We start from the raw sequence: 12,426 nt of genomic DNA, 5'->3' as shown, positions 1-12,426 counted from the left end.
TGGCCAGCCCCAAGGGATCCCAGAGCCTTTGGGCTCCCATTGGGAGCTTTAGTGAGGGAGGGTGTGATGAGGGGGTGTCAACAGTGATTTAGAGGGAGAAGCATAGAATGAAGCCTCATCCAGTGAAGACAGAGAATAAATTTAGGCCATAAGCTATTCATACAAGTGTGAGACAAGGACCAGGACCCAGGGACTGTTATCTACCTGTTCTCATGCAAAAAAAATTCCCCTTGTTTTTTAGGGAAGCACAAAGCACAGTCCGGCAAGGATGTCGTCTGCCCTTTGAGGGATCTGTTGGGGGAGGGGGGGACTTCATGGGGCACTTGAGCCAAACCTGGGACAGGAGAAGGCGGCTGTCAGGGCCATCCGAAGCTATCCCCTCCTGTGCGTGCCCCAGGACAGAGCTGTCTCTGGTCAGGTCACGCGTGATGGGTTTTTGAGATACTGACCTGACACACTGTCTTTTCTGCTGCAGGTCCAACATGTGCCGATGAGAGGAATCCCTGCGACCCTATGCCCTGCCATGTCTCTGCCACCTGCTTGGTGCTGCCAGAGGGAGGTGCCTTGTGTGCCTGTCCCATGGGGCGGGAAGGAGACTTCTGTGAGCAAGGTGGGACTGGAGCTGGGAGAGGAGGGGCAGGTAGGGAAGGGGATGGAACTGAAGGTGCTGATTTCCCCAGCTCTGCATGGCCAGGAGACCTTGCAGGCTGTGGGCTTGGGGCACTGGCTGAAGGTGCTCTGCCTCCTTTTCACCATTCCTCCATTTGTGCCCAGTGACAGAGCAGGACCACACCATCCCCTTCCTCCCAGAGTTCAACGGCTTCTCCTACCTGGAGCTGAATGGGCTGCAGACCTTTGTGCCTGACCTGCAGTAAGTGCCAGGGAGCGGGAAAGGCGCAGGCATGAGCATTATCTGCATGGCTGATGAGGGTGAGAGACCTTGTGCTTTGAGTCTAGGTTGTCATATGCTGGCTTTATGTAGAGATCTCCCCTGTAGCCTGCTGGAAGCTTTGTGCAGAGAGACAGGGATTCCCAGAAACCCCACAGCCAGCCTGGGGTGGTGATGCGCCTAAGGTGCGTTGTGGAAGCACTGTGGAGAGACATCCCAAACATAGCAGATGTACCTCTTGCCTGACAGTTCTGCCCACTCAATTACAAGAGCAGCATCTTTCTGCCATGTCTGTAGCCTCTGGCAGGCAGAGGTCTTCTGGGGGGCCCTACATGCAGCGGTGGAGGAAGAGAGCACGTGGGCAGCTGGTTTGGAGGGTGTCAGTAACTTATCTCTCCTCAGGGACAAAATGTCCATGGAAGTTGTGTTCCTGGCCAAGAACCCCAGCGGCATGATCTTCTACAATGGGCAGAAGACAGACGGCAAAGGGGACTTTGTCTCCCTGGCCTTACACGATGGCTACTTGGAGTACAGATACGACCTGGGCAAAGGGGCAGCTGTGCTCAGGTAGGGGTGAGCTGGGGGCTGGGGAGCAGTGCTGAGTAGTTGGGATAGTGGTGACAGAGGCAGGAAAGAGGCAGGGGTGGCTTTCAGTGTCCACACTAGCTATGAGTTTCCTCCCCAGAAAAGCATAAGGGGGAGAGTAGGTTTCACACTGGCCTTTGCTGCTAGCAGTTGTGGCTCTTGGCCTGTTGGCCCTCCATGGAGCAGAGCAGGGCTGAGCCAGTTCCCCAGGCTCTGTGTGTTTTGCAGGCTAACGCTGGGCTGTTTTTGTGAAGCTGTGAGCTGGGGCCACCCAAGCTGGTCAAGAGAGGTTTTTGGCATTGTGTTTGCAGGTGGTCATGGCAGAACTCTCAAATATGTCTTCTCCTCCCTTCTTACCACCAGGAGCAAAGAGCCGGTTCCCCTCAATACCTGGATAAGTGTTTTGCTGGAGAGGAATGGGCGCAAAGGGGTAATGCGGATCAACAGCAGTGAGAGGGTGATGGGAGAGTCACCGGTAAGTTAGTAGGCCAGGAAGAGCCAGTCAGAGCTCTATGGGCTTCAGACCCTGCTCCTGTCATGTGTGAAATGAGCTGAGCAGTTCTCAGTCCCATGGGCTTTTATTCCTTGTAGTGTAAGGCTTTGAGGGTGGAGAAGGAGTGGGCAAGACCCAGGGAGAAAAGGAGGTTGCAGGGCAGAGCCTGCCTGCCCCTCTTAGCTGCTCTGGGCCCTGGCCCTGGTGCTGTAGGACAGCAGTAACGCACCTTTCTCCAGCTCCTCCGTACCACTTGTCCCTCCATCACGCGTAGAGCTGCAGCCTTTTTGTAAGAGACAGGTCCCCTGATCTCTTGGACCTCAGTTTCAGAGTTGTGTTTGGTTGAGGGCCCCCCCCCCTTGCATGCCTGCCCATGGGAGCACCCTCCCCCCTGCTTCTGCCAGTTGAGGCAGTACATAGGGCACCCCTCATAGTCAAAGGAAGTTGCTGCCCTTGGTGCCACTTGGTTGGGCCCATATTATTTTCAGCCAGTGCTCTTGATGCGGGGCTCAGGAGCCTTTCCCAATGTGAAGAGCCAGGCAAGGAAGAAGTCACTGAGTAGCAAAAACTCATTTGCACCATTGCTGCTGAATACATTAGTGCACTCTTTGCTCTGTTTCCAAACTAGCAACTTATCTCTCTGGCTTCTCTCCATGCCTTCTCCCCTCCGCACTTCTGCCTCTGTGCAAACACAAATAGTTCCCTGGAGTTTCATGGCAGGGCCACTGGCCTTCCTTCCATCCACCTTTCCAGCAGTGAAGCTGAGAATGCATAAAAAAACCCAATTGCTTTTGAACTCATTCCTAAAATCCACCTAAAAATATAGGAACAGGAAGTGGCACTGCTGCTCCTCATCTGCTCAGTGTGGCCATGCTACTGACCTCGCACCTTCTTTTGCCACAGCCTGGGTATGAAGGCTGTAATCTTCCTGTGGTGCGACAGGCGCATCCATGTGGTGCCTTCTCTTCTCCAGATGACTGCCAGCCCAGTGGCAAAATCACAGCAAGGTGGGCTGTGTCTGGAGGCCCCTCTGTGGCCCTGGTGGCTGTGTCACCTGGCTGCTCAGTGCCCATGCATAGTGTGGCTTCTCACTTAAGGCAACCCATTCAAAGCTTCACTTGGGGCTTTGTTCCTGTCTTTCCCCACCAGCCCCTGCAGCCAGGCATTTGGATTCATGTCTGGATCAAGTCCCAGACCTTTCACATCCAGACCATATAGCATGCCTGCGAAAGAAGGGCTTTTTGCCCTCTCCTCACTCTCTTCTTTTGAAGTTTCTTTCCAAGTTAAGGTTACTCCTGGCTGGCAGGGTGGCAGCGTCCCTTTCTGTTGCCTTCTGTGTCTCCTGCTCTCCCTCACTGGCTACTGGGCACTGATTGCAGCCCATGTTCTTGCAGCCCTGCATGTTACAATGTTACACACTGATCTTCTCTCTCTCTCTCTCTCTGTCTCTCTGTCTCTCTCTCTCTCTCTCTCTCTCTCTCTCTCTCATATTTTCATTTGTATTTTTCCCTCCTGCTGTCTGGATCCCAGAAATCCCGCAAGGTAAAGATAAGTATGACCCACTGCACCTCCATCTCATATGCCACCGGCACATTGTTCTTTTCTGTTTGTTTTCCATTCAGATCTCAATGTTTCACCCATTCCCCTTCTCATCTGACCAAGCAGCTCTAGGATCTCTGTAGATTAGCGATGCTTATTTCCTGTTCCTTCATTACTTTTTAGCTGGTTATTACATTTTGTCCCAGAAACATTTCAATTAATCTGGTCATGTTTCTTGTGTTAACTCCACAAAGCATTAGCTAGTGATTCATATAACTGCATCTTTGCCTCGCTGCTGTGCCTCTGGGTCCAACCCAGGTACACAGGAAGGGGCATCATTCCTGTTGTGTGCCCAGTGAACTGTGTGGCTGAAGATTCACCTCGGACTTTCTGTGCTGCACAGCTGGGACTGCAGGAGGACATCAAGGAGGGGGGTCTTTGCAAGGACAGGATCTTCCTCTTTCAAAATCACAGCCATTTGAGCTACAGGAGAACCTCCTTTAGCCATTTGCTGTAGGGCATCTGTAGCATTCAGATGATCCAAGCTGAATCTCTCTGGGTATGAGTTTGGGTTTAAACACTAGCACAAGCAAGACTGAAGCAGTATTTAGCTGGTGGTTTAGCAGGGCTTGGGGGGTTGGGGCCACAGTGCCAGAGGCCTTTGCTCCTGCAGACATCAGAACAGCATCTCCCCAAAATTAAATTCACAGGAAAACCTTTTCCTTGTTTGTCTGATGACAGGTGAGACGTTATAGCTTGGCATAAGGAAGTCCTTTGGAGATCCCTTTCTCCCAGCCCCCTTTGCAGCCTGGCTTGGTGCTGGATATGTGGAGTTCATTTGCTCCCAGGGATCAGTCATGGCTCATGCCCTCAGTGCTCTTGTTTGGTGGCTCACTGTAGGTCCTTGGCAGGGGACAAAGAAAGAGACAGGTGGGCTACAAGGAAGTGCCGGGTACTGCCAGGGGTCAGGGTGGCCAGCAGAGAGTAGGAGCAGCTCAGGAAGAGGTGTGGGGGCGGGGGGGAGTACCTGGTCCCTAAGACGGATGCTGAGCACAGGCTGCCTCCCGCACATCCTGCCTGCCCTAGTGCAGAACTAGTCTGGTGTGCTCCCTTGCTCTGTGGCCCAGGGCAGAGGCTGTGTCCTGGCCTCTAGGATGCTTTCCCTGCTCCTTGCGTAGCTACAGGCCTCCTTTGCTTGGGTCCCTGCAGAGGTGGCCTAGCAGTCCCCCATACCAGCTCTGCCCAGGGATACAGACCGTTACCTTGAGGGAGAAAGGCAAGGAGTGGGGTTGTGTAGGGATAGATGCTGCTTTGTTTCCTGCTAGCCTGGCCTCCAGTTGTGCGTGGATCCCTGCTCTCCCTGAAGTGCTTCCCTGGTCACAGCCTCCTTTAGTCCCTCCAGAGCTGGGCCAAATGCCTTTTGCATCCTTGCTGCACATCAGGGATGACCTCTTACCTTGTCTCCTCTCACCTTTTCCCCTTTCCTCCTCAGGTGCCTCACACCTTCCTGAACCTGAAGGAGCCCTTTTATGTGGGAGGAGCCCCTGACTTCAGCAAGCTGGCTCGAGCTGCAGCGATCTCCACTAGCTTGGATGGGGCTGTGCAGAGGGTAAGGCCCTGACCGACAGCCTGATGCAGGTGTCTGACTAGATGTGCCATCTGCATGGGCATTGTTGGAGGAGAACTGGGACCTGAGAGCCTGGGAGTGGGCCGTCCTCTGGCACTCGGGTCCGTGTGCATAGTGGGGCACACCCCACTGAAGAGTGGCAGCAGCAGGCGGTAGAAGGGGAGGTTGGGATGTACCCCAGGGATAAGTGGGAGATGGGGTTGGATTCCCATCTCCCTCCTGTGAACACTGGCCTCTGTTCCCCCATCTGCACTGCAGAGAGATGAGGTGGTGAAGGCTGACTCTCGTGCTTGCTCTTCCTTGCACCTGCCAGATCTCCATCAAGGGAGTGCCTGTCCTGAAGGAAGAGAACATCCGCAGTGCCATTGCAGTCTCCTCCTTCCGAGGCCACTCCTGCACCCAGAAACCAAATCCCTGCCAGAATGGAGGCACTTGCAGTCCCCGGCTAGAGAGCTACGAGTGTGCCTGCCAGAGGGGTTTCTCCGGGGCTCACTGTGAGAAAGGTGAGACTACCAGGGTACGGCCAGACCTCGACCCTCACCCACTAGCCAGATGCTGCAATGAAACTGCTGTGGCAGTGTGGGTGGCAGCATGACAGCACCTCTCGGGCCAAGCCTGAGGTCTTGTCCTTGTTGTGGCTGGTGGGAGGGATTCAGGAGGAACATGCTGTGGTATTTCCAGGCTGGCGCTGTCCTGCAGCCACGAAGTCAGGGCCATGTGATTTCTCAGAAACCCATGCATTACGCTGCATGTAGCAGGGTAAATGCTGCTGCTCACAGATAGATCACCCAACCCTGTCATCTCCTTTGTGCTCCCTGATTCTGTTTCATGTTGCTGTGCTCACTTTAAGCATCCTGGGGCAGAGACATGGTTTGGTTTTATAGCAGATTCACCCTGAGTGAATCTGAGCAGTGCACAGCTGTCACTCATTCAGGGTTTCTTTTCTGCTTACCTCCCTGAGTTTAATACTTGGGCCATCACCAAGCCCAGGTTCCTCCTCTGATTTTAGCCAGAAGACCAACAAGGCTGCAAATTCTAGGTCAGCTGGCTGCAAAACAGGATGCTGGCCCAAGCTCACTGGCTTCAAAGTGACAGCAAACTTTCACAGGGGCTGGTTCAGAGCAGTACGGTGCTGACATGTCCCAAGGGGTGGCAGATTTGTGTACTCCTTGTCCTGTTATGAAAGCTAGGTGTAAAGGGTTTTATTCCTAGTCTCCAAGGAGGGACAGGCCATGTTGTGTTGCCTGACAGCTCTTCTTCTTCCCACTTCCAGTGATCATTGAGAAGGCAGCTGGAGATGCAGAGGCCATTGCTTTTGATGGTAGGACATATATGGAGTACCACAATGCTGTGACAAAGAGGTAACTTGGCTGCTGAGCTGAACCAGGGTCAAACAAGGAGTTAGGCTGTTAGCAGGAGCAAGAGATAGAGGTCAGAGATTCCAAGTGCAGCATTCAGGGAGGGGCAAGCAGAATGGGGGCAGTGAGCCCTCACCTCCAGTCGTTACTGCCACAGCTGCCTTGTTCTTCAGAGGGGTTTCCCTGCAGTGGCAATGCCTGGCCAACCTCAGGTCTGGATGTTCTCATTCTGCAATGTGTGGGCTGCCTTATGAGTTAGCATAATCTATTTTGGGAGTGGGCTAAAGCTGGCTGAGTGCACCTCACCAAGATGGTTAATGTGGCCTGTACCCTGCTTCTGATGTCTGTCTTTGCCCTCACATTCAGGAATGGGTTTTGGGCTGGGTGAGCTGCGCTGAGGGGAATGGTAGCTCTACCTGCAGTTTAATTCATGCCTGTCTACCAGCTCCTTTGTCTCTCTGGCTGGCTGTGCAGCAAGGGTCAGTTCTGTGATTGGGGAATGGCCATCGCTGCCAAAAGACCAAGTTAGCATTCTCTGGCGTCCACTTGACCCTGACTCCATGGGCTAGGGGTTTGTGTTTGGATTCTGTAGCCTCTGTGGCTGTACTTGTCACCTGGGGGCTTCTCTTTCAAGATCTGTGGAGCCTAGTGCACAGCTACTGACAGCCCTGAGAGTCCTCTTCAGCCTCTGTGCTGGATATTCCTCCAAGCCTTCTCCCACAGGAGAATCAGTCCACAGTGGTCCAGCTCAGAACCCCTCCTCAGCATTTTGCTGCTACAGACCATATGGCTAGGTCCCAGCTCCACAGCACTAGGACAGAGTATCGGATGATATGCTGTCCATCTCCCTCTTCCACCCTCAGATTCCCCCCTCCCTGTAGCACTAACAGTCTGCCTGTGTCTCTCCCCCGAGGTGAGCATCTCTGTGGCGCTGTTGTTTGTCTGTCTGTCTCTTCTCAACGTCCTTGTTTCTTTGTTTTCAAGCCACCTGACCAATGAGATCCCTGCGTAAGTACAGCGCTCCCTGCTGCCCAGCTCCTCCCTGCCGCCACCTGCCCTTCACCACCCGCTTCCCATTGCTGCCCCAACCACCAGCCCACGCACAGAGGAGTGCGGGGTGGGAGGGGGAGTACGGGGACACTCCCAGGGGGCTGCCATGGGCAGCATTCCCGTTTAGTGCAGGGAAGACGCACTGTTGTTGACCGCAGCTCTGGTGGTTGTGCAGGGGCACTAACACAGACAAGGTCAGCGCAAGTCATGCTGCCTGGCTTTGCTACAGACAGATGTTGCCCCAGGAGCATGCTGCAATTTACCCTTACTTTAAGTGATGAGCGAAGCGGAAGAAAGTTCCCATGACATCTTGCTTCCATCAGCAGAAAAGGCATGAGGTATTGAAATAAAGGGTGCTGATGCTCTCCTATTTGTTCCAGCGTGAATGTGGAATTGCTGTCTTAGCACCTAGCGCAGCCTTCCAATTAGGAAAATGTTCAATAAGGGGTATATGGCCTTGGCAATCCCCCACAACGTGTAGTGTCACCAGGGGGCTGAGAGAGGGCTAGGGCAAGCAGGCAGGGAGAAGGGCCTCTTCCCCAGAGTGGCCTTGACATCTGTTTGTTTGCTATCTGTCTGGCTGGCTGAGAGACAGGTGTGGACAATCTCTGAGAACAGCAGTGGTTTGTGTGACTGCGTTCCCCTCTTGCGGAGGGGAGTTTGAGTGATACCTGCCTGCCACATCCCCATTTCACCTCATTTCCTGCAAGCTGGGGTCAGAGGCTCTGGAAGCTGAAAATTGCATGCATGCATGTCAACAGCTAGTGAGCTACAGAACTGAGCAGCTGCATGTTCACAACAGTTTCAGGTGCTCTGGGTTGCTCTGGCCTTTTGGAAAGGGCCTCCTAGAAGCCAAGCTAGAGAATGCCCTACAGCAGCCGGAGGCTTGTAACTGCCTGTGCAACACTCTGCCACATGGCACAGAGTGCCCAGCCATCCCTTTGCACAGGCATGAGCCATGCATCTCTGCAGGTGAGCAGAAAGCTGCTACCTTTGTATCCTGCCTCTCCTAGTTTTCTGTAAAAGGGAAAGTCACCATTCCCAGCCTCCTCCACAGTCTGAGCCAGCTAGTACCATTTCAGTGTGCATGCCCCGTCCTGCAAGGGAGCATAGCACTCCTCCCCAAATCCTTCCGCTAGGATTTGGCAGTAGCACTCAGTAGCCCTGCTGGGGCTGAAGGGTCCATCAGGTTGCCCATAAAAAGCAGTTTCTTCTGCCTCCAGACAGACATCAGGGGTGTGCCCTGGACAGGACCAACACACCAGTTGCTTCTGGACCCTGCTGGCTATGACATGCCCATACATTTTTTTAAACATGCACATTATATAATTGGAGCTGATTGTAATGCTGGGCCTGTAGCCCCTGACACTTGCAGGCAGTGCCAGCAGGACAGCTGTAGTCCTGGGTTTCCCCTTCCCCACGCACACCCTTCTGCCCAAGTGCCCCAAGGCTGACTCAGAGAGGTCTTACGTGGCCATTCACCTCTCTGCCAAGATGGGAGCCCATTCTGCTGCACAGATACCCGTCCCAAAGAACCAGCCAGAGGTCTGCATGCAGATCTGCCCATTAAGTAGTGCTTGTGCAGGGCTGTGGACCAAAAGCTCCCTTCTCCCAGCAGTGCTTCCTGCTGTCTTCATCCCATGCTTTGCTGGAGACACATCTCAGCAGATATCATAGGATATTAGCAAGAACACTTCTACTGCTGACCTGGAGAGCATTGCAGAGTCCCTGCATCGCTGCCTGGGGCAGCAAGGACAGGGCTGTATTCACTCTCTGACTGACAGAATTGTGCCTACCTTGGTTAAAGAACACCTTGCAAACTTGTTTTTCTGGCTTGAGAAAACTCAGCCCCAAGGACACTGGGAGACTGGGCTTCCTGCTCATGCCAGGCCAATTTCTTGGCCTGGACGTTGTGTAGGGTGAGAAGCCATCTCCCTTGGTGGGGCTCTTCCCTGCCTGTGAGTGGGGTGGGAGGGAAGGATGTCCTCCTCTGTCCTGTGCTTATCGCATGCTCCCCTTTCTTCCTGCATCTAAGTCCCGAAGCGCTGGACTCTCCCATGGAGCTCAGGTGAGTCTGTGCCAGGCTTTCTGCTCTTGTGTCTTTCACGCTCTGCTGTTGCTGCCTCAGCGTATATCTTGTCTCTGTGTGTGTTCTGTTTGTCCATACCTTTAACTTTATTTATAAGGGATACAGCTCTGCAGATAACGAGAGCAAACATGGAGGGAGCCCTGTCTCTCCAGCTAGGGGACAGCCACAGTTCCAGCTCTGCCCCTTCCTCCTGGGAGACACAGACAGCAAACAGCCATGGATGAGGGGAGAGGCTGAGTTACCGTGACAGTGCAACGGGCCTCACACTGAGTCCTTGTCCAGCACTTTGAAAGTAGTGTCCCTTGGGAATAAAAAGCTGTCCGTGTTGCCTGTGTTGTCTGGTCTACGTATGCACTTGTGTCAGCAGTGTGTCCCAGAGCATCCCAGGAGAGTGGATGGCAACTTCGCATGACAATGTGGCTTATTGCCAGGAGCCTTTTGCCTGCTCCAAGAGGAGCTCCAAGGACTGAGCAGAGAAGGGGGAAAAGTTGCCAAAGTGGGGGAAATCCTGTCTGTCCTTCTTTTCTCCCTTTGAAAAAGCTGCCATGTCTGGGAGGAAGAAGGCCTTGCTGTCTCTTAGGACAGTCCCTATTCCCTCAACACTGCAGAGGATCCTCACCACCCCCCATTTCCCCAGCCTCAGCGTTCCCACTGGGCTGTAGTCAGGCAGGCAAGACAGATGCGGCAGCACAGGAGAGGGCTCTGAGGCTGATCAATGCATGGCAACAGTGTGGGGAGCCACGGTCCCCAGGACCCCCAGCTCTGCCTGTGCCTCAGGCGCCTGCCAGCAGGAGGGTGAAATGGCACTGACGCCGGCTCAGCTGCTGCCTGCAGCCCTGCAGATCTGGCCAACAGAGTCTCTTTGTTCTGACCTCTCCCAGATCAAAGGTGGCTCTGTGGGAAAGGCCTCTCCCTGGCAGGACTGGGGCTGGCCTGGCACTGTTCACCAGCCCCCATAATAGATCTCTTCCTTCAGTGCCTGCGTACGAGGAGACAAAACTAAGACTTTGTCAGAGCTTGCAGGGTTTGACAGATCTGAACCTTGTGCTCCAAGGAGGGCAAAAGTACAGGGCAATAGCGACAAGCTGTGTCTTGGGAGGTTCAAGCTGGATGTTGGGGGAAAAAAAATGATCCCGAGGAGGACTGCAGCCCCTTCACAGGTCACCAGGGAGGTGGGGGGAGTGCCATCCTTGGGGATTTCCAAGCTCAGCTGGACAGAGGCATGGTTGCCCTCATCTAGTGCTGGCAATTGTTCTAATCTTAGTGGGAGCTGGGTTAGAGACCTCCTGAGGGTCCTTCTCACAGCATTTCTGTGATCCTGTGGTCTAGTTCAGTGCATGTGACTTGCTCCTCCCATGCACTCCTGAGCAGGCCTGGGATATTGTTAAGGTCTGTGACCGCTTGAGTACAGCAGATAGGGACTGGTGCCCCATGCTTATTGTGATGCTGAAGGTTTGTTAAAGGTTATCCTACAGCAGGTGAGCTACTTTGCTGGGAACAGAGGAGACTGCTCTGAGGGGCTGATTGGCTGCCTATTGCTTTTGTAGCCATGTTTTTAACTCTGATCTGTGTTCTCTCCCACTCCCATCTCCTGGTGCAGTGAGAAGGCCTTGCAGTCGAACCACTTTGAACTAAGCATCAAAACAGAAGCTACCCAGGGGCTGATCCTGTGGAGTGGGAAGGGGCTGGAGCGATCAGACTACATCGCCCTTGCTATAGTGGATGGCTTCGTACAAATGACCTACGACCTCGGCTCCAAGCCAGTCATCCTACGATCCACAGTCCGAGTAAACACCAACCAGTGGATTCATATCAAAGCGTACAGGTATGGAGGTTTGCAAGAAGGGAGAGCCGGACTGGGACAGATTGCTCTGGGATGGGCAAGCTGTGAATCAGGGTCAAGTCTTGGGAACCTGAGTCACGGCCTTGGCTCCATGCCCTTTGATCCCCAAGGGTCAGTCCTCTTCTTGGATAATATTAGAGGAAAGGCATGTGGGCAATGCTGCATTGGAGGGATGCATGTTGTGACAGGCCTGCCCTAGATTCTAGGAAGTGTCAAAGGGGCAGGCTCAAGGAGATAGGAAAGGTCTGTGCCTTTTATTTTAGCTGGCTGAGGGCTTGACATTCTGTTCATGTTGGGCCTAAGCTGTTCCTGCGCTCGGGTAGCTTTTATTTTTATTGGTGGTGAGGGGCGTGGTAAGCAGATCGTATGGCTGGCATGCCAGGGATTTCTGCTGATGGGTCTGAAGGGAGTGGGAGGAAAATGTGGCTATTAGCAAGGCTGGTGATAGAGGTGCAGGAGTCCCCAGGGGAATGCCAGAGGGGAGCACTCGCTGCTGGCTGTGTCGCACCCCCCCAAGAGGAGACCACTCCATGCTATGTGGCCTCAAGGAGAAGGCTAGGAGTGTAGTAGTCAAGGAGAGCCCTGCTCCCATCTCCCATCCAGATGGAGCGGGGCTGATGGTGCCCAGTGTCTTGATTTAGCATAAAGGAGATGGCAGCTCTGTGTTTTTCAGCTGAGGTTATTAATGGTCTTTTCTTTCTTCTTTCTTCTCTCCTGGGACAGGGTACAGAGAGAAGGTTCCCTTCAAGTTGGCAATGAAGCCCCAATTGCTGGCTCCTCTCCACTTGGCGCAACACAGCTGGATACAGATGGGGCCCTGTGGCTGGGTACGTCATGTGTGGAAAGAGTGCATCTCCTCTGTGCACCCCTGAATGAGGGGCTCAGAGACATAGCTGGTACTTAGATGCTCTCTTACTTGTTTCCATTGGACATCTTTGCCTCCCAGGTGGCTT

The 12,426-nt window shown here is 53.6% G+C and overlaps 1 protein-coding gene across 8 annotated transcripts in view; it reads left to right on the top strand.

The window, feature by feature from the left end:
- Positions 1-12,426, top strand: part of AGRN (agrin) — a 145,791-nt gene that overhangs the window by 128,374 nt on the left and 4,991 nt on the right. For 5 of the 8 annotated variants that reach the window (XM_064525507.1, XM_064525505.1, XM_064525508.1 and 2 more), the window contains 9 exons: positions 476-640; positions 775-871; positions 1,292-1,456; positions 1,838-1,949; positions 4,999-5,115; positions 5,447-5,636; positions 6,407-6,494; positions 11,231-11,455; positions 12,197-12,300. In XM_064525507.1, the coding sequence (XP_064381577.1) occupies positions 476-640; positions 775-871; positions 1,292-1,456; positions 1,838-1,949; positions 4,999-5,115; positions 5,447-5,636; positions 6,407-6,494; positions 11,231-11,455; positions 12,197-12,300 (1,263 nt within the window). The remainder of the gene's footprint in view (positions 1-475; positions 641-774; positions 872-1,291; positions 1,457-1,837; positions 1,950-4,998; positions 5,116-5,446; positions 5,637-6,406; positions 6,495-11,230; positions 11,456-12,196; positions 12,301-12,426) is intronic. The other 3 variants (XM_064525509.1, XM_064525506.1, XM_026100671.2) reach the window with 1 other exon arrangement.

This window comes from Dromaius novaehollandiae, chromosome 24 (genome assembly GCF_036370855.1).
Source record: "Dromaius novaehollandiae isolate bDroNov1 chromosome 24, bDroNov1.hap1, whole genome shotgun sequence".
NCBI lineage: Eukaryota > Metazoa > Chordata > Aves > Casuariiformes > Dromaiidae > Dromaius > Dromaius novaehollandiae.
The sequence above is the reverse complement of the archived record's forward strand: the minus strand, read 5'-3'. Positions and strand labels throughout refer to the sequence as shown.